This window comes from Glycine soja, chromosome 13 (genome assembly GCF_004193775.1).
Source record: "Glycine soja cultivar W05 chromosome 13, ASM419377v2, whole genome shotgun sequence".
Lineage (NCBI taxonomy): Eukaryota > Viridiplantae > Streptophyta > Magnoliopsida > Fabales > Fabaceae > Glycine > Glycine soja.
The window spans coordinates 26,874,243-26,893,612 of NC_041014.1; the positions used below are offsets into that span (position 1 = coordinate 26,874,243).

At 29.5% G+C, this 19,370-nt stretch overlaps 2 protein-coding genes across 2 annotated transcripts; both read right to left on the bottom strand.

Moving 5' to 3' along the window:
* Window positions 1–358: 358 nt before the first annotated feature.
* LOC114382406 (ras-related protein RABA1f-like) lies at window positions 359–3,044 on the bottom strand. The gene is made up of 2 exons (XM_028341792.1): window positions 2,551–3,044; window positions 359–1,023 (listed from the first exon to the last, which is right to left on the bottom strand). The coding sequence occupies exons 1-2, from the start codon at window positions 2,769–2,771 to the stop codon at window positions 591–593; spliced, it is 654 nt and encodes a 217-aa protein (XP_028197593.1). The 5' UTR covers window positions 2,772–3,044; the 3' UTR covers window positions 359–590.
* Window positions 3,045–13,083: 10,039 nt separating this feature from the next.
* Window positions 13,084–16,403, bottom strand: LOC114382019 (WUSCHEL-related homeobox 9-like). Its single transcript, XM_028341251.1, has 5 exons — window positions 15,952–16,403; window positions 15,371–15,750; window positions 14,113–14,976; window positions 13,385–13,587; window positions 13,084–13,281 (listed from the first exon to the last, which is right to left on the bottom strand). The coding sequence occupies exons 2-5, from the start codon at window positions 15,498–15,500 to the stop codon at window positions 13,276–13,278; spliced, it is 1,203 nt and encodes a 400-aa protein (XP_028197052.1). The 5' UTR covers window positions 15,501–15,750; window positions 15,952–16,403; the 3' UTR covers window positions 13,084–13,275.
* Between the last annotated feature and the right edge of the window lie 2,967 nt (window positions 16,404–19,370).

Below are 19,370 nucleotides of genomic sequence, written 5' to 3' on the forward strand. Positions count from 1 at the left end.
AATCTTTTAATGTCCCAATCTACCACCGTTAACTAAAGGACCAAATTGTCTCTATTTGTAAACCTGAGGAACTAAAATCAAGCTTCTAAGATATAAAGAATCAAACTAAACAAAAACTAAAACTTAAAGACCAAATATATCTATTTTAGCATATTTAATATCACTCGGTTTTAAGCTACAAATTTCTGTATATTATCTTATGCCTTGTAACTTGTGAAATCCGGCCCAACTCTGAGTTTTGGTGAAACAATGCAGAAATCACATTACTTCTTGAAAATTCAGAATTTAACTTTCAGAACATGTCAAAATAAATTTGGATAGCATGAATCTGCATGCATGAAAAAGAACAAAAAGAATAAAGAAGCCTAAGACAAATTCGATAAATTAACAGCTTCATGAAACAACAACAACCAAATAGCAAAATGGAAGTGCATGCTTCCTGAAAAATTGACTTGAATTGAACAGATTTCTCTGCATAGCAAAGCAGAAAGTTGAGATTGTAATGCTCTCTAGACAATCATTTTCATGCTTTAAGGGTGAAACTCTACATGGATATAAACAGAACATATACAGAGGTTTTTACTGCATGCTCAAGCAGAACAACATCCATCTTTCTTAACAGCCGATACGTCATCACGAGACCCAACATTTATCGTCTGTCCTTTTGGTAATGCTGCTGGATCATCACCAATTTCAAGGGCCTTCTTGCTTACAACATGATAGATCTGTGTCAGCACTTCTGTGAAGGCATTTTCAACGTTCATGGACTCGAGGGCAGATGTTTCCATGAAAAACGTTTTCTCCCGTTCCGCAAAAGCTGTAGCTTCTTCAGTAGAAACTGCTCTCAGATGACGCAAATCTGCTTTGTTCCCAACAAGCATAACCACAATGTTGGCATCTGTGTGATCTCTGAGCTCCTTCAACCATCTCTCCATATTTTCAAATGTAACATGGCGGGTAACATCATAGACTAATAAAGCACCAACGGCTCCTCGATAATATGCACTAGTGATTGCTCGGTACCTATAGTCAAGGAAAATCAAATTAAGATACCTTACATGAAAATTTGATCATACACAGCATTCTTATATCTTTATTCGTGTGGAATGTAAAATTAGGTCTAAAGATTCTAGTTGGGATTATGAATCAACGAGACTACTGATTTCATTACAGGATATCCATATTATTCAGGCATCTAAACAACACAAAGCATTGAATGATCAATGTAATTCACTGGAAAAGGAAGATTAATGTTTTTATGCTTTTTGTGCATTCTTCTTATAAATTTATCCTCCTCAAGTGCTTGTCTACAATTATCAAAATCATTATGATTTTCAAGTTTCGACTTAAATATACTAAATCAGAATCGACAGGAACTGTGCTTTTGGAATAAAGCAACATAGCCAAAAGTATTGAATATCTGAAATAGAAAACTAGCATAAATAAAGCTATAATAAAATAATCATATTAACACCTATAAAACCATAAATTGAACAGTGCGGCTAAGCTGAGAAAAGAAAATAAATTCCAGTAGCACAGAATATAACCAAATAAAGGAAATATGCTCGAGGAGCTGACTGACACCCACTTTTGCACACATCTTTAAGCCTATGATTTTTCAACCAACTAGCAATGTGTGTTTGGATTTCCATTACACCACCTCAAATGTGCATTCATTTCAATCCACCCAAAGACAGCTTTTCTGTTTGGGTGCATTGGAACGTGTGCAGACAGTTATCTTCAATGCAAGGACTTTATAAGTCATTTTGATATAACAATCCCATTAAAAGCCCAGATCAAATAAGAGTAAATCATACCAACAAAATGGTTTAAAGATAATTAGAACATCTTACTACTACATTACAAACTTGAGACATTGGTAACCTATGTAAGAAAGACTAGCCAAGTGATAACTTAAAATATTTCATTGCATGGTATATGCTCCTTGCTTTGTCAAAGATGCCATGAGTATGATTTTCATAATAACATTGGCATGTTTACAACTTTACATATTGATACTAAGTGTGTGACAAAAGAGCTATGAGTTATCTGTTCAGATTATTTCAACAAGAATTCAATGACAGTTGTGGGCGATCTGTGCTTGAGATTTCAAAAACGTTAGCTGCTACGTGCCCAACACAACCCTCCCTCCTTTACTCAGGCTTAGGTTAGTCTATGAGACCACCAGCAAAGTTTATGGTTTGAAAGTTCATAGAGGTCCAATAATAATAGAGCAACAGAGCAGCTACAGCAAATAAAATTCAACTTTATATGCAAAATAAAGGCAAATTTTCTAATTGCAATGACATATTCCCTTTGCAAGCAGCAGGATCAGAAAAGCTTCCAATTAATTCATCAGTCCATCCAACTATCAGCATAAAAGGGTGCAGGAAAACAAAGACCAAGTTACAACCCACATACCCATTACAATCAATTAAAATTAATCAAATCATAGACTGTGGAAAAAAAACCAAAAACACATAATGGGCAATGGCTAACCAATTCTAGCATAAAGGAAACAAGAGAAATGAATATGAATGGTTCATTGACCTTTCCTGGCCAGCAGTGTCCCAAATCTGAGCCTTGAGTACCTTTTCATCAACCCTAATGCTTCTGGTGGCAAACTCAACCCCAATGGTGGACTTGGATTCAAGGCTGAATTCGTTCTTGGTGAACCTAGACAAAAGGTTCGATTTTCCCACACCAGAGTCCCCAATCAGCACAACCTTGAACAGATAATCGTAATCCTCATCAGCTCTATACGCCCCCATTTGCTCTTCAGGAAAAAGAAAAATGATTTTGATATGCTCCTTCTCTCAGAGATTCAAATGGGTTGCGGCGAATCTATATTGTTTTTGAAATCCAGATTTGGAACAACCTTTTGGTAACAACAACAACAATAGGAACAAGTTTTGAGAGAGCAAAAAGCTGGAAAGGTGGGGTTTCTTAGTTGGCAAATTGTTAGGGGGGAATGAAATGATGACAGTATGGTAACTGCAAAGTGCTTTGCATCAAACAAACAATTAATTCCATTTTCCAATTGTTTTTTCCATGCTAGTGGTTACATTACATTTTCAATTTTTCATTCTTATATTTGTTTGAAAGAGTCTTTTTTTTCTTTATTTCAATATTTAATTTGCCAATCAAGCTTTTGATGAAAAAAAAATAGGGCCAGAAATTATAAAAAAAAACTAAATAATATTAAATTACATCTTAGCCCCTTGCTTGATATATAAAAATTAATATTGTATTAAATTCCGACTAATTTAAGTTTTGTATGAATCAGTTTTGGATCTTGTAGAGCCCATCCTTTTGCAGCCTCTCTATCTTTTTTATCTCTTTAATTTTTCATTTTCTCTCTATTGTTTACCTATTTTTTTAATTATTTTACTTTCATGCTTTTGTCTTTTGTATCAGAGGCTGGACTTAAATATAGAATCCAATTTCTCATGAATCTATTTTTTTTATTAATGATTTGGTTCATTAGGAAAAAATGATTATAACTAATTCAAAGTTAAATTGAGAAGTAATTAAAGTCTGATGAAAAATTTTCATTAAGTATCGATCTTATGTATTATCCAAACAATTCAATCTTAACTTAATCAGTTGTACTCAATCACTTGGTTTATGAATCTATTCAAAGAAATAAAATTGGTATTTTTGTATTCATTTGAGTAAGAATTTTATTGCCTCAAATCATGATTTATATACATTTCAAGGCACTTGTTCATAAAACAAAATTCCCCCTTCCCTAGATACGAGATGAGATGAGGAAGAATTAGATTTTATGTTGCTTTTGTTGAGAATAAATTTGTATGTCCACAATCTAAGTCATTATGGAGGTTATAATAATGAGAAATAAGTTCTTTTTTTAACTTTAATCGAAATCATTTTTTTTCATAGAATTATTGCAAATAGAACACCAATAATTCAAATAGATTAATATATATGTGATAGTATTTATTGGATAAATATTAATAGATCTCATTTATTAATTTACATATATAGGTGAGTCACATGTGAATATGATCATTAAATTGACTTAATTAAAAAATTTTAATGGTTAAATTTACCATGAACCGTCAATTGAAGATTCACAAAAAGAGATTTAATAGTTTTTTTTATTTGAGATTGTTATGATAATTAACAAGTTATTTGTTATGTTTTAATTCCGAACACCTAATGTTTTAGAGCACTTGTTGAATGGATATTGAATATGATTAAATACTTGTAGAATTACTGATTAATAAAAAATGAATCCATCAACTTTTGGAAATGAGTTTTAGCTCTATGAATAAAATTATATCCTAATAAGAAGAAAGAAGAGATATGTTTCTTAAGTCATTATAATACCTACTCTAGAGTTAACTTAGAGCGGTAGATATGAAAGAAATTATTATATTATTCTTCTAATGATTCTTGAAAGTAAAACATTACTTCATACTATCCGGATGTTAAGTAGCGTTGTTAGATGTCTACCTTGATTAGTATATTAATTTGATTAATATATTATCAACTTAATATTAAACCTATGAGATCACACACAAACGAATGCTCTAATTTTAATATTTGATGACTAATTAAATTAGAGAATTTAATATGATCAAATGATTAATTAATTTTTCTAAGTAGAATATTATTATATTTTTTGCTAGCACTAAAAATATAAATAATTTAAATAATTTAAAATATTTGGTGAAAGAAAGGAAGCAAAATGGGGGATCTCATGTTCGGAATTAGGTTTGAAAAAACTGTTAGGCACAAGTTGTTGACTAACCGTAACAAAAAATAATATTTTAAAATGACTTAAAAAGATAAGATATTGTGAATAGTCGTTTCGATTTTATTAGAAATTTATTTTCTATGGAGTGCTATAAATACAATCCTAGACTGCAGGTTGAAAGACACATTTATTACTTTTCTTCTCATCCTCTGAGAGCATCAATATTTTAATATTATTATTCCATCTATCAAAGTTGTTAGGTCAGTTTTTGTATAGATATATGTGGAGTCTTCATACTATTGAAGAAAATTTTTAATTTTCACACTCTTAAACAAAATCTTTCATGTTTCAAAAGCTCATCAACAAATACACATTTAGTAGGTACGTTGTCTGTTTCAATATAATTTAGATGCAAAATAGATTTTTTTATCACATTGTGTGTGTTTTAAACACCCTTCTCTCTTTCAACTTTATTATTTGTACACCCTACTTTAAATTGTGTATCATTCGCAAATATGTTTAACCAAATGATCGTTGAATTATTTTTTAACTACGTAGAATTGTAGATAGGGGAGCCAGATAGGGAGGGATCAGTGAAATCTTCATACTCAATCATTAAGCAGAGGAAACACATACATTCATCTCAAAACAAGGTTTTTAAGCTGATTGATGGGGCACATCTCAGCGGTAGGAGATAATTAACTTGCAATTGTTGTTCTAATAAAGTGGAATCAGTTCAACATCTTTTCTTCCAATACATTAACTGACAGAATCTAGAGAGAATGTCTGAATTGGAGTGGTTTAAGTTAAGCACAGTTTTATCAATCAATATAGAGACTCACTTGCAACAATTCTAATCTAAGGATTAAATTGATGGGTTGGAAATCCCAAATCAACGACATATGTCCAAATAATATTTAAGTTGAAAACTTATTGTGATGGATTTTGAAATTAAATTAGATCTAAAACTTAAATTTTAAGATGATATCAAAATTTATTATTTATGTTGAATTATGTTTAAATCTAAATTCTAAGAGATGAAGATAAGGTCAGAAAGGGCAAAAACAAAGTTTTGTTGGTTTCTGAAGGCCCTTCTAGATGTTTGCAAAATTTTTGTTTTTATTTTCAAAAGTAATTTTTAAAATAAAATGTGTTTGATAACAATGAAAATAATTTTTAATTCAATTTTAAAATAATTTTACATTTATTTTCAAAATCCAAAATCAAGAAAAAAAGTTTTATAAATTTAAATTTTAGTTTTAAAAAATATATTTTTATCATCTCACCATTCCACTCACCAATCCTGCCAAGTTTTAATATAATTATTATTATTTAGAAGATTATTTTAATATACAATATATGCAATATATAAATTAAATACAAATAAATATATATGATTATATTATATATTTATGAATATAAAAATTATTTAAAAATTAATACATGTATATATAATATCAAACTAGTATTATATGAATTTTAATAATTAGTTGCATTCTCCCTCCCAAATATAAGTATCATGTTAGGTGAAAAAATAAGTCTCAAAACAAGTGTTATTTTAATTCTTTTAGTATAATATTTTTTTTCATTTATATCTCTTATAATATTAAGGATGAATAATAAAAATTATAAAAAAAATTATTGACGATAAATTAATTTTATAAAATGATTATTTTTTTTATTAATTAACTTTTATTTACGTATGTAAGAAAATTTTATAAGACACCAGCTAACTTATTATGGAATCGAGAGTATAATTTATCATATATAAAAAAATTACTAAGTATATGTTTGTCGGTACGTGTAGTCGGTCATGGTATATATACTATATTTTTTTTAGGATATATATTATATTAGAATTTGAACATACAGTGTTAAAGAATTGTTTGAAAGTGATGAAACTTTGATTTTGTTTTATTGACCGTACTAAACTATAATAAAATGTCATTTATTAGCATAAAAATGTCAAATTTTAGAATTATATCTACATTAATATATATATATATATATATATATATATATATATATATAGTTTTCATTTAATAAAAATTAAGCATTTTATTATGTAGATATAATTAATCTGTATATATCAATAATATAATATATTATGTTAATATTTGATATATTAGTATTATTATAATAAAATTATATATGTTAAGTACTATGATATATTATATTATTAATATAAAATAATTTCAATTTTTATATTATTATCAATAAGTAATTCTAGATTGTTGGCTTAAGTGAAATTAGACTCGTAACACTTAAACAAAACTTCAAGTTTGAGTCATATGCTTTAAAAAATTGAAATTGAAAGGTGAGATCACACTAAAAGTAATTAATTTGTTTTTTTTTTTTTTGTGAGGAGCATCTGGAAAAGGACTTCGCACCTAGTGACAAATTTATATAAAAATGAGGGGTACAACCTCATTTTTTTTTATAAAAAAAAATACACATGAATATTTCCTTCCCTAATTTTGCATATTTGAACCCTTGCCTTTAATTTTTCACTCATTTCATGATATAATTATTAAGGAGTTATAACATTAACTTAGTGGTTAAAGAGAGAAAGAAGGAAAAAAATTGAGTTTAAGTGTTTCTACTAATAAAAATTAACAACTAATTTTTTTATTTTTCAAATAGATTGTCCCCTCAGTTAGAGTTCTAAATCCGCAATGTTCATCCATAACATATGGTGACATAAATCCAACGCCAATTCCACTATTATAATTCCGCTTGGTGGAAAACCCCTCCTTCTTGGGTTCTTGGCTTCCCAAAGCTTGTCGAATAGTTGAGATTGTAAAATTGTTTATGATTTAATTAAGACTGCAATAATTCTTTGTGTCAATCTGTGTCGGTAACCCTAATGTGTCATTGGTGTCTTTAGTGCATGTTTAATTTTTTGTTTGAAAGTCTAAAAATATGTTCAAAAAGTAAAACTAAAACAAGTATCTTTTGAAACTCAATTTTAAATAAAAACAAAGAGAAAGTTATTTTTACAAACTCAATTTCCCAAATGATTTAGGTACGAATTCAAGTTTATAAACTTTGACCCATGCTTTTTCCATCTATAACTTTTATGTAGCAAAAAAAATTCAACATGATATTTATCCTAGCCACAAGTGTGTATATATATATATATATATATATATATATATATATATATATATATATATATATATATATATATATATATATATATAATTTAAAGCAAAGGAATCCAATTTAACAATGTAAGCTCCAGATATTTGGTAATGTGTATGTGCAGGATGTGATAAAGAGGTGGTAACCTGACTCACTGTATGCCATTTAAAAGCGCATCTTAGCTTGTTTACACGAATTGAATCAGAAAGGTCTGACCCGAAACGGAATGGTACCAACGTTTTCACACAAACTGCCAAATTCAAGTTTTGTCTTGAGTTAGCTAGCTAGCTAGCTGTAGCTGGTGCCTGATGGTGAGGAAGAAGAAAAATTAAGGACACTGCAAAAAAAGTGTTCCCAAAACACACTTACTGTTCCTATTTTTTTTTTTCCTATAAATTCATCAACCACATCAAACAGGAGAGTGGTTGTTGACGAGAGGTCACAACATAACTCAGATTACTGGTTTACGTGTTCCTCCATAACAACAGTGTTTCCTCTCCATCATGTTTTGATGCCTCGATTTGACACCACCGATTTCGATATGTCGCTGCTAGCTGCACACTCTTTATATATGCTTATGTCACACCCCAACATTATATTATATCACCCCTGTTCTTTGCCTCCAATCTTTTTGTGCTATGCTATATATGTCATCCCCCAACACCCATCTATTAATTTAATTCTTCTGCATGCAATGAACTATCACGTACATATGTATGGTATATACAATCACAAATTTATAATCATTACCATGACAACTTCAATTCTGGCTAGCTAGCTCTTTGCGAACTCGTATGATGTGAATGGTATTAATTAATTTCTCATTTCATTCTCTCTCTCTCTCTTTAATTTGTTTAGGAGAGGAATTGAAGCATGGTTGTGTTGGAAATAGGAAGAAGCATGTGTGTGTCTCAAACTTTTTGTGTGCCAGAGAGTTTCTTCTGACTTTGTTTGTGGTCACATTATTAGATGTGATGTTTGGTTTGGATTGTACTACAATTGATATGAGCATATTGCTAATATATAAAAAGGGTGACTTTATTTTGTACTTGCTGCTGTAGCTATATCCCTCCCCAACCAGGACGAGGGTGTTAGGTAAACAAACAGTCTCCTTGCTTGACTTTGATTCGATTCTTCTTGTCCATTAATTGGATTCAGTTCTTCAACTCACTTCGTTTTTTTCGGATAAAATTAATTAAACTTGTTCGTTCGGACTAGCTAGCAAGAGGTTGGAAATTCGTATCACTCTTTAACTTTCTTTTTTTCATGTTAAGGAATAAAAGACAAATATTAAAAATTTACAACAATTCATACTTATTATTTGTCCAATTAAGCTAAAACTCCTTGGTGTCACTGTTTAATTTGATCTCTAATAATAGTGTCATGCAAAAGCAAATTATAGGCTCTAATTTGAATATTTTTAAATTATTTTAGTATTTAAACTACCATTGGCTAAGGGGATTTTGTGACACGTACATTTGGTTGAGTCTTCACATTAACTGTGATTTGAAATTGTTTATCAGATTTCTTGGGTTGGTATGTGATATATAAATTCATTATACTATAAATTCTTGCTGAGGTTGGTAGTCTTCCCTGCTATGCAAAGGAATGCCTTCTTAAATAAACTTTTAACTAAAAAAAACTATCATTATTGGTCCTTAATATTACTCTTCTGAGGTCTTTACATGACAAGCAAATAAGTAGTGATTATGTTTAATATACAAAATTTGAAGAATAATTTTTTTCCACCAATAAATATGACTTATATTATCATTAGGTCACTAAATGCATCAATTTTACATGAGTAATGAATGGGTGTCATCCAACCTCATTTTTTATTTATGCAAAAGTTTATCATAACATATTTCACTTTCAATTAAAAAACATTGTTTTCTTTTATAAGGAAAAAGATTGGATCCAAATTCCTGCAGTTGAAAAAGAACTATAGGGAGTGCAGTTAAATCTTATACCACACACTTATTTTATTTTATTTTTTATTAATATTTTATTTAATTATTAATGAAAATTTTGTCGTGAGATATAAAAATACCCTCTTGCAGTTATTTTTTTAACTGCAGGGTATCCAAATCTGAAAAGAATATATCAATACTGGGTGTGCTAGTGGTAAAAAGATAAAACAACCGATTTATACGCACACACAATAAAAAAAAAAAGAAGATAAAACAACCAATTGATATGTTACAAAATCAATATGCAAAATTCAGAGTCATCCCTCCCATAGCTGTCGACCAAACCAATAGCCTTGCTTTGTTCCAGACTCTCAAATGACAAAATGACATTGAAACTTGGAATTTTTAGAGTTTAGCCTAGTTTAAAACACCAATGATAAAACAACAAAAATATAAGATTTAAGTCTATCGCAATTACTATTAATAATTCTAAAGTAAAAAAAGTCACATGTATTAACAAAAAGATCAAATAAATTGGTTGTTTAAGGTCCAACCTATTAGAAAAAAATTCAGCATATTTAAAATAAAAAAAATTAAAATTTATTTTAGGTCTCACTCATCATTGGGTTGGCTTTGCAAAACCTCAACCTTATCAACTTCATAGTTTTAGATTTAGGCCCCATTTGGGGAAGTTTTGAAATTTTAAAAAATGAAACTAGTTTTGATTTTCAATTTATTTTTTAGTTTTTAAAAAAATGTTACAAATTGAAGATAAATAAAATGAGTCAATCATTTCATCATATCTCATTCCATTATGAAATAATGGTGACAGTAAAGGTAGTGAGAGTGACAACAATAACAATGGTGGAAATAGTGGTGGTGACAATGTGACTATGATAGTTGTGATGGAATGAGAGTGACAACAATAGTGGGAGTAAAATAATGATAACAACCATGGTGGTGATGACAATAATAACAGTGGAATATGGTAGCGGTTGTAACGCCCTTAATTGCAATAACAACTTGCAATAAAAATACTTTAAAAAGTTTGTAAAATCAGAATTTAGAAATTTCAATGGTTCAAAATACTTCAAAATATTATGATAAATGAGTCCTTACATAAATAAAAATTTTATTCTCAAATATGAACATCTAAAAATATTAACCAAACTAAAATAAAGTTTAACTAATAATGAATTAAGTCTTTCATATTCATGTAATAGTGTTTCACTGTTTTTTCATCATAGAGGTAGTCAAAATTTCTTTCCCATCTAAGATGAAGATATCTCATCATGCATATTCAATTATCAAAATAAAATATGCACTACCACCACTTCCCCGGAGATAATAACCAATTCACATATAATTAAAACATCATTCTAGATAATTACCAAATAAATATTCTAATTCCATACACACTAAAAACTCACAAAGTCATATATCAAATTATAACATCATATGAGTCAATTAATAATTATATTCTAATTCCATAGACACTAATAACTCACACGTATTAAAATATATTTTAGTTGATATATATGATAGTTAAACATAAAACTCGAGCAAGCAGATTTATGAATTTTTAAATAAATTTTAAGATTTAATATGCAAACAGTAAAGATTTATACATAACAATACCCCTTTTTATAAAATTAAATTAAACCTCATTCATAGTAAAAACTACATGTTTTATTATTATATCAAATACTTAAATAATTTCATGCAAAAATACTATAAAACCTAATCTTTTTTTAATCATCACAAGGATTAATTCACATAAGAATCAATGTATCAATAGCCAGTAAATCCAAGAAGATGCGTTTAGTTCAACAGAAAAAATTATTTTACTTTTGGAGTGAAGTAATATAATTAGTGCTCTTCATTTGTTTTTCTTCTCTATCAGTTTCATCAACAAATTTTTTTCATTTTTTTCATTCATCTCAATTCTTGAACAGTTCACTAATTTTTTATTTGCTTAAAGAGACTATCCATGTGATTCTAAGAAAATGAATTAATTGTCTAACCTTATATAAATAGTATGCATAATTTAAGATTAGATTACTAGATTGTATAAGATTTAAGATTAAATCTTAATGGGATTTTTTTTCAACAGGTTTAGCTTGTCAAATCTTTCTCAATTACTTTATATCTAAAGCTTATCTCATTATTTATTATTTTACTTTAATTTGAATTTAATTAAAGACGTAAACCTCAACCTTCTCTTTTTATTCAATTAAAGTTGTGTAGTAAAATATCAATTAATTTTTAAACTGTATAAAACTTTATAAACTTGATCTATTTTAAGTTCATTTAATGTTGAATTTATATAATTTAATATTTATTAAAATTTCCATGTATGCATGTGTACTTTAAATATTTGTCTGACTTCCAATTATTTCTCAAGATTTGCTAATGATATATACTTTTCTATAATTAAAGAGTATTTTATATAACAAATTATATATCAAGTGTATTTTTTATAAACTAAATAAAGTTATAACTTCTAAACACATTTTTTCCTAAAAAAATAAGAGGTGCATGTTAGCAATCACGATACACTCATTTATTTTAATAAAAAAAAACATATTAACAAGTTTTTTCTTTAGGTACATTTTAAGAATTTTTTTTATAACTTACTAATATATACTCGTGAAACCAAAACATGCTTATGTGAAAATAATAAATCTCTCATCTTACAACTTACTTATATTTAAATTGAATTGGATTGAATTTTGATTTTTTTTTTATATATATAGATCACATCTATTTTCCATAAGATACAATTTTGTTCAACTTGATAAGGTGATAAAACTCAACCTTTAACTATTTTTGGATAAAAAAACATAATAGTGTAATTTTAAATAAGTACTTTCTTCCACTTCAATTTTAGTGCTTCTTTTCATTCGTTATAAAATTTCAATGTATATTAATATGGCGATAATTAATACCGAACTAACTCAAGTTTACAATTTCACTGAGATGTAACATTGGCAGTGCCGTAGGTGACTTGAATAAAGCAGCGTCGTGAAGTAATTAATCATACGCAACCCAAAAGCAACGTATATGAGAAATAGTACTTCAAATTCTAAATTACTGTACGTACGTATCGTCGGTGCAAATTAAAATATAATAATATTTTTAACTACATTTTCAAATTACCAATTAAATTTTTTCCAATTGACAATACTTTTAAAATGAATAAACACATCCATAATAACCCACACACACATCATATCATATAGGTATGTCATAATACGATCATTAATTTGCTTTAAACTAATTTAAGGAGAAAAGTTGGATATGATCTGGTCAACAAAGTCATAATATCCCATACTATTACTTGAACAACACAGAGCATATCTTAAGTCATTCTCATAATTAGCGGTGTCTACAAACCCCTATCTAATAACCCTAATAGTAAACATACGTAGATATAGATAAGGAGAAAAAAAAGACAGAGAACCTCGCATTCATCATCATTCTTCAGCTTTATACTTCCTATATCTGCAAAATGATGAAATAATAATAATAATAAGAAGTTATGATCAGAAAAATGAAAGAAAAAGAAAAAATTATATTAAACGAGGGATAGGGCTATCTTGCGCACCAAATAATAACAAGCGCCATGCTGGAGTGAATGAAGAGTGAGACCCCATTGGTTTGTTAGCACAGGTTGACCAGTGCTGGCATGGATGAGCACAGCATCATCTCCAAAGGCTTCACGCACATTGAAGGGCCCCAAAGCCACCTCGAATGCCACATCGTTAATGAACACCATTGATCTCGCCGCACCACCTGGATCTCCAATACCTGAGATACACCAGAACAACATCTCTCATGTGCAATTAAAGCCATGCACACGTGACCCAAAATCCCATGGTACCCTCCTATAAATTCAACCTAAATTTTCTTCAACTTATTATAGTCTTTCTTTTTCCTCATCTCTATCATAGAAAGTGTTACAAAAATAAAAACTATTTTTATTAAATAATATCCTACACTCTTCTCGTAACACTGGTAATTAAAGGTAAGGAAAAAAAATGCACTATGGATGACATTTCTGCAGATCATCATGCAAAACCATAGTCAATGCTAGATAGTAATGGATATTTTATAATCTCTTCAGACAACTTATTTTGTTAATCCTCCATTCATATATGTTAGATAAAAAAGTATTAGTATCATAAGTTATTTTTTTTTTATCTCAAATACTGTCATGCAAAACCATAGTCAATAATAAACTAACTAACTAGCTAGTAATTAATGTTTTTATAATATCTTCTGCAACTTATTTATTTTGTTAATCCTCAATTCATATGTTAGATAAAATTATACCTTGAAGTTGATGCATGAGGGGGGATGGAATAGTAGTAGAGGAGGTAGTAGTGATGGGAGGTACAACAACAGTGGTTGTAGTAGAAGGAGCTGTTGTTGTTGGAGTGGTGACACAGAAATTAAGCAGTGAGGGCTGGTGCATTATTTTCACCTGAGACTTGTCTTTCTTTGAGGCAGAAGCAGAAGCAACACCATGGCCTACGATCTCACTAAGCAAGAGGCTAGTGCAAGGACCAACGCTGTTGTGTTGATGAACAACATTGGACAGCTCAGAGAAGCAAAACCCTTGTGATGATGATGTTACTCCATGATGTTGTTGTTGCACTGGGAAGAAGAAAGCCTCAACTGGTGGTGGTGGTGACGGAAGCATAATGGACTCATTAATTCGGGTCTGAAAATAGGTCTGGTTCACAGAAGCAGTGGGAGAATTAGGCATCACATCGGAGAATCCAATGGAGAACACCTTGGTGGTAGGTATTATAAGCTCTTTTGGGGAAGATTTCTCAGACGATGAAGATGATGAGGATGAGGGTGCAGTAGTAGCGGTTTGAGGGAGAGAAGTGGGAGTATGATGATTTTGATCAACAAGGTGGTGATGGTGGTTCAGGTTCTTTGATGATGAGTTTTGGAGATGGCGAAGCTTGTGCTTGCTCCTGGACTTGCGGTTCTGGAACCAATAGAAGACATTGGCATCACCCACTTGCCCATACTCTTGCAACTGTGCCCTTATCTTCCTTATCTCATCCCTCGGAGGATTCACCATTCCAGAGTTGAATATAGCCTCCAGTATTCGGATTTGCTCAGGTTTTGGGTTCCACCTTGGCTTTGGCTCTGGACTTCTCTCCTCACAACCACCACCTCCTCCTGTAAAGTTTAAAACCAACATTAGAAAAAAAGACACATATATTTGTACATATAAATAACAATTTATTAGAAATTACAAGACATTAAAGTGTTACTTACAAATTTTCATGTGACTGTTGATAATTTTTGTCATTAATACTTGGGTCACTAAAATTTCATCCACAATTTTTTAAAAATTATATGTAAATTACTTTGTCATTATTGTTAAGGTTTTTTTTTTAATAAACCATGCATGATGTCTAGCTAGCTATTAATATTTTTTGTATGTATGTAAGAAAGTCAATTGCCAAAGTTAGGGTTAGAATATTGGAAAGGGTTTTGTTATCAAGTTGTGTGAATAGAAGGTGAGTGTGATGAGAGAGACTTTTGATGAGTGTGTGAGAAATAAACTAACCGGAAGAGTAAGGGCTTCTGTGGCAGCTAGTGGAGATGAGGGAGGAGTTGATGTCATGCTGCCATTGGTGGTGAGGGTTGCAGGGCTTGGACTTGAACATGCTTGGCCAGTGTCTATTAGAAGAAGCCATGATGGTGATAATGGGAAATTACTCAACTGAAAGTTGGATAGATATCAAAAACAATAATCCAGAAGCTAGAATGCAGAACTTTTTGTCGCTCTTGTCTTGCTTTTCGGTCTGAACTGAACCAACATAACTTGTGCCTTCTTATATAGCCTCTTCAGCTTCACCTACCCTACTACTACCCCCTCTGTGTAAGTAACTGTGCATCTCACCCATCTTATCGATCATAATGTAAATACTAGTAACATCTTGGCATCTGGTACCAAAAAAAAAAAAAGAAAATTATTCATACACATTAGAAACTCAACATAATAATAAAATGAAAGATAATAAATAAAAGGGTTATTAAGTTAAAATCAAATACATAAAAATGGAGGAAAGGGCAACAGGAATCGCCTGTGTGAAAGATGAACTAAAAAGGAAAGGGGAATTGAAATAAATAAAAAGAGAAGAGTACCATATGTCTCCCATCCCCTGCTATGTTGTAGCTATAGCTTTTGCATATATACACACAACTTTTGCATTAATAGTGTGAAGAAAAAAAGGGTTAGGTTGTGTTATGTGTGTGTGTGTGTGTGGAGAGAGAGGTTCTTTAAAGTACAAGGAAATTCCCCCCGGACGAGAAGCAAATGGAACATGGAAAGGAATACATGCTGGGGACTTAATTAGGAATCTTGTTGTCTCAGAGATGGCACAGGGAAGAGAAGAAAAAAAGGCTCTTAATGCTAGGGAAAAGGGGAAGGGGTGGGGCTCTGATCACTTTGTCTCTTTCTTTTAGCACAATTTCTTTGTGAGAAAGAAAGGGCTTTTTTTGTTTGTTTATCTTCCTCACTTGGGAGTGCTAGCAGTGTTTTAATAATGGGGGTGAGTGAAGAGTGGGGGAGAAATAAGTGTAGGATTATTCTAATGGAAGAGGTTGTTGAAGAAATAAATAAGGGTTGGGGTTGGGAGGATAGGATATGGGGTGATTCAATTTCAAAGTCAAGAAGTGTTTGGATTGGAAAGCGGTGGTGGTGGGCTAGTAATTGCAAGTATTTTTGGCTTATTATTTTGGGCAAAGAAAGGAGGATGAAGAGGTTTGGATTGACTCGAGGGAGCATATTTATTATCTACTATACTACTACACTTGTATTTTTGCCTCAATTAAATCCCTTTAAACAGACTCTTCCACAACTACAATTAAATTCAAATAGATTGGTTCACAAACCTCTTAGTGGTTGTAGATTTGGTTTCTTTAAACAAATTTTCAAGTTGAAGTCTGGTATATGAAATGAAAAAAATATGATTAAGAATAGAAATTTCATCAAAAGTGATCATCTAATTTTTTTTTGATTAATTATTTGATATAATCAACAAATACTTTACATTTATGGCATCATTAAAATTAAAAAAATTAGTTCATAAACTGAGAAGATGGAAACCAAATATCATGACAAATGAAATGGTTTGTAAATATTGATATAGGTTTAGTTCATGAATTATGAGTTGTTGTGTGAACTAATTGGTTTGTATTTATTTAATTACTTTATAATTAATACTTTTGGAAATAAGTACCACGTCAGTTGGATAGAAATTAACAAAAACATATTAAGGATTTCTATTTCTATTTTTTACATCCCTTTTTTTAAACTGTTAATTCTAAATTACTCCTATTTACTGAAAATATTCGGGAAGTGATTTGTCACTTCCATAAATTTAATTCATCAATTCTAGAATTAACCACTTAAAAAAAAAACAAGTGATAATGCCATTTAATTAGTAAAAGAAGGCATAGTAAAAAGTAATCACCAATGTTAAAGTTTACTATCTCACTCTCTTACTCAGACAAGGAATCATATACAAATGCTAACCTGTATCAAGAGCTTATTCAATTTATTTATAAAGCTAAAGTAGTCATCCTTCTTTGAGTTAACTTTTAAAAGTAAATTAGAACTCGCCTGTTTTTAATACGAAATCAGAAACCTTATTAAAGAAATTATTGATGCCCAATTAAAAAAAAAACAACTAAAATAAAATTGAAAGACCCGACCAAAAAAGTACAAAGGCCGAAAATGAGTCTCGTTATATAAAAATTAGAAATAAGACTTCTAAAAACTTAAAAGAAAAAAATATAAGTCTAACAATTAAACCAAACCAATTAAACTTTTAAGAGTATTCCATATAACAAACAAAATGATCATGAATTTAAAATATGAAAACATTTTAATTTAAACAAATAAATTACTTCACTCTTCTACACTCACAGAGACAAGACCATTCACAAATTCTCTAATAACGGCTTTCAATACACAACTATATCCGGAGTTCAGTGCATTCTGATAGTTTACCCAATGTAATGCATTCCTTTTTATCCAATTACCAGTCTCTTCTGATATAAGTCCTGATCTTAAACAGTGTACTGTGAAATCTACTACTAATAGTTTACCAACAACATATCCATATGCAACTATCCAAATTAAAATTTGATTTTGGGGCCATAATATATATAAACTATATCCTATTTTCATTATATTTTTATGTCACTGTTTTTAAAATAATCAAATTAAAAACACGCATTTTAATATGCACTTACAATTTTTTTATTCATCTAAGTAAAAAAAAAAGTGTAAGACGTACATGAAATTTGCTGTACAAATAAAACAACCCGCCAAGATATCCACTGGAGCGAACACTTCGTGACAAAGGTGATATGACGTAGACCAGAAAAATGTCGAGATATTTCATATTGATTTGTCCTAATTCAAAGGAGCAAGAATATTCGAAAAATAAGCACATTAAATTTATTAGATGCTAACATAACATGCTCGCTGCTATGCTTTAACAATATTTTTTTTCTGATATTTAATAAAAATATTATTTAAAAATTAATTTAAAAATTATCATCAAATATTAAATAAATATTACTAATATGTTTTCGTTATATTTTATTAAATATTGTGTCTAATTGTTCTTGTTAAAACCTTTAGCAACATAAATTATATATAAAATTTGATAAAATGTAATAGAAACATGTTAATAATATTTATTTATATTGAATAACATTTTTTAAATGTTATAAAAGAAATTTAATAATATTTTTATCAAGTATTAGATAAAAAATATTTTTAAAAATCACAAAAGCAATAAAATTGAATATGTATATGCCATTACACGTGTGAACATTGGTAATATTTTTTTACTTAACATTTAATAAAAATGTTAAAAACTTTTAGTAACAATTAAAAAAAGTTATTAGATATGAATAAATATTATTAATATATTTTTATGATATTTTATTAAATGGTATGTATAGTTCATGTCGTTAAGTAAATTAAAAGATATAATTAAAGGTCGCATGTATAATAGTGATGATCCATTATTAGATATATTATTATTATGAATTTTAAATATTAAAAGAAGGTGCATTATTACACACCACGTAAAACTTCTATTTTTATTTTCTTCCTTTTTTTTTTAAGAGATTGAATGCATGTATTATACTCCACATCTTCTTTGACTGTGGAAATAAGTTAATCAGTTTTGTTTGTCTTTGTCTGGTAGAAAAATTGAATGTATGATACCAGGTTGCGATTCAGCTGTCATTCTTTCTGAATGACCACACACTGGCTTCGGAAGAAGCATGCATAGGTAGGTTTGAGACCCTATATACTCTTTATGCAAAATCGTGGCATGGAATGGAATAGACGTCAAGAAAAGAATCGGCACAAGCATGAAATCATACATTGCTTCTCTTTTCTTTTTTCATCATTTACCTTTTTTCTTCTTCTTTCTGTCTTACCAAGAAAAGCAAAATTGATACAGTAAATAATAAGAGTAGTTTTGACAAAATATTTTACAAATAATTGTAAAAATAATATTTGTTAATATTATTTTATC

Bases quoted from the DNA above. Each gene is read 5' to 3' on its own strand.
- LOC114382019 (XM_028341251.1), bottom strand. From the start codon at position 15,500: ATGGCTTCTTCTAATAGACACTGGCCAAGCATGTTCAAGTCCAAGCCC. The intron at 14,977-15,370 runs GTTAGTTTATTT...TAAACTTTACAG, and splicing joins CAGAAGCCCTTACTCTTCCG to GAGGAGGTGGTGGTTGTGAG. The intron at 13,588-14,112 runs GTATAATTTTAT...GGTGTATCTCAG, and splicing joins CCTCATGCATCAACTTCAAG to GTATTGGAGATCCAGGTGGT.
- LOC114382406 (XM_028341792.1), bottom strand. From the start codon at position 2,771: ATGGGGGCGTATAGAGCTGATGAGGATTACGATTATCTGTTCAAGGTT. The intron at 1,024-2,550 runs GTCAATGAACCA...CCTTGACTATAG, and splicing joins GACACTGCTGGCCAGGAAAG to GTACCGAGCAATCACTAGTG.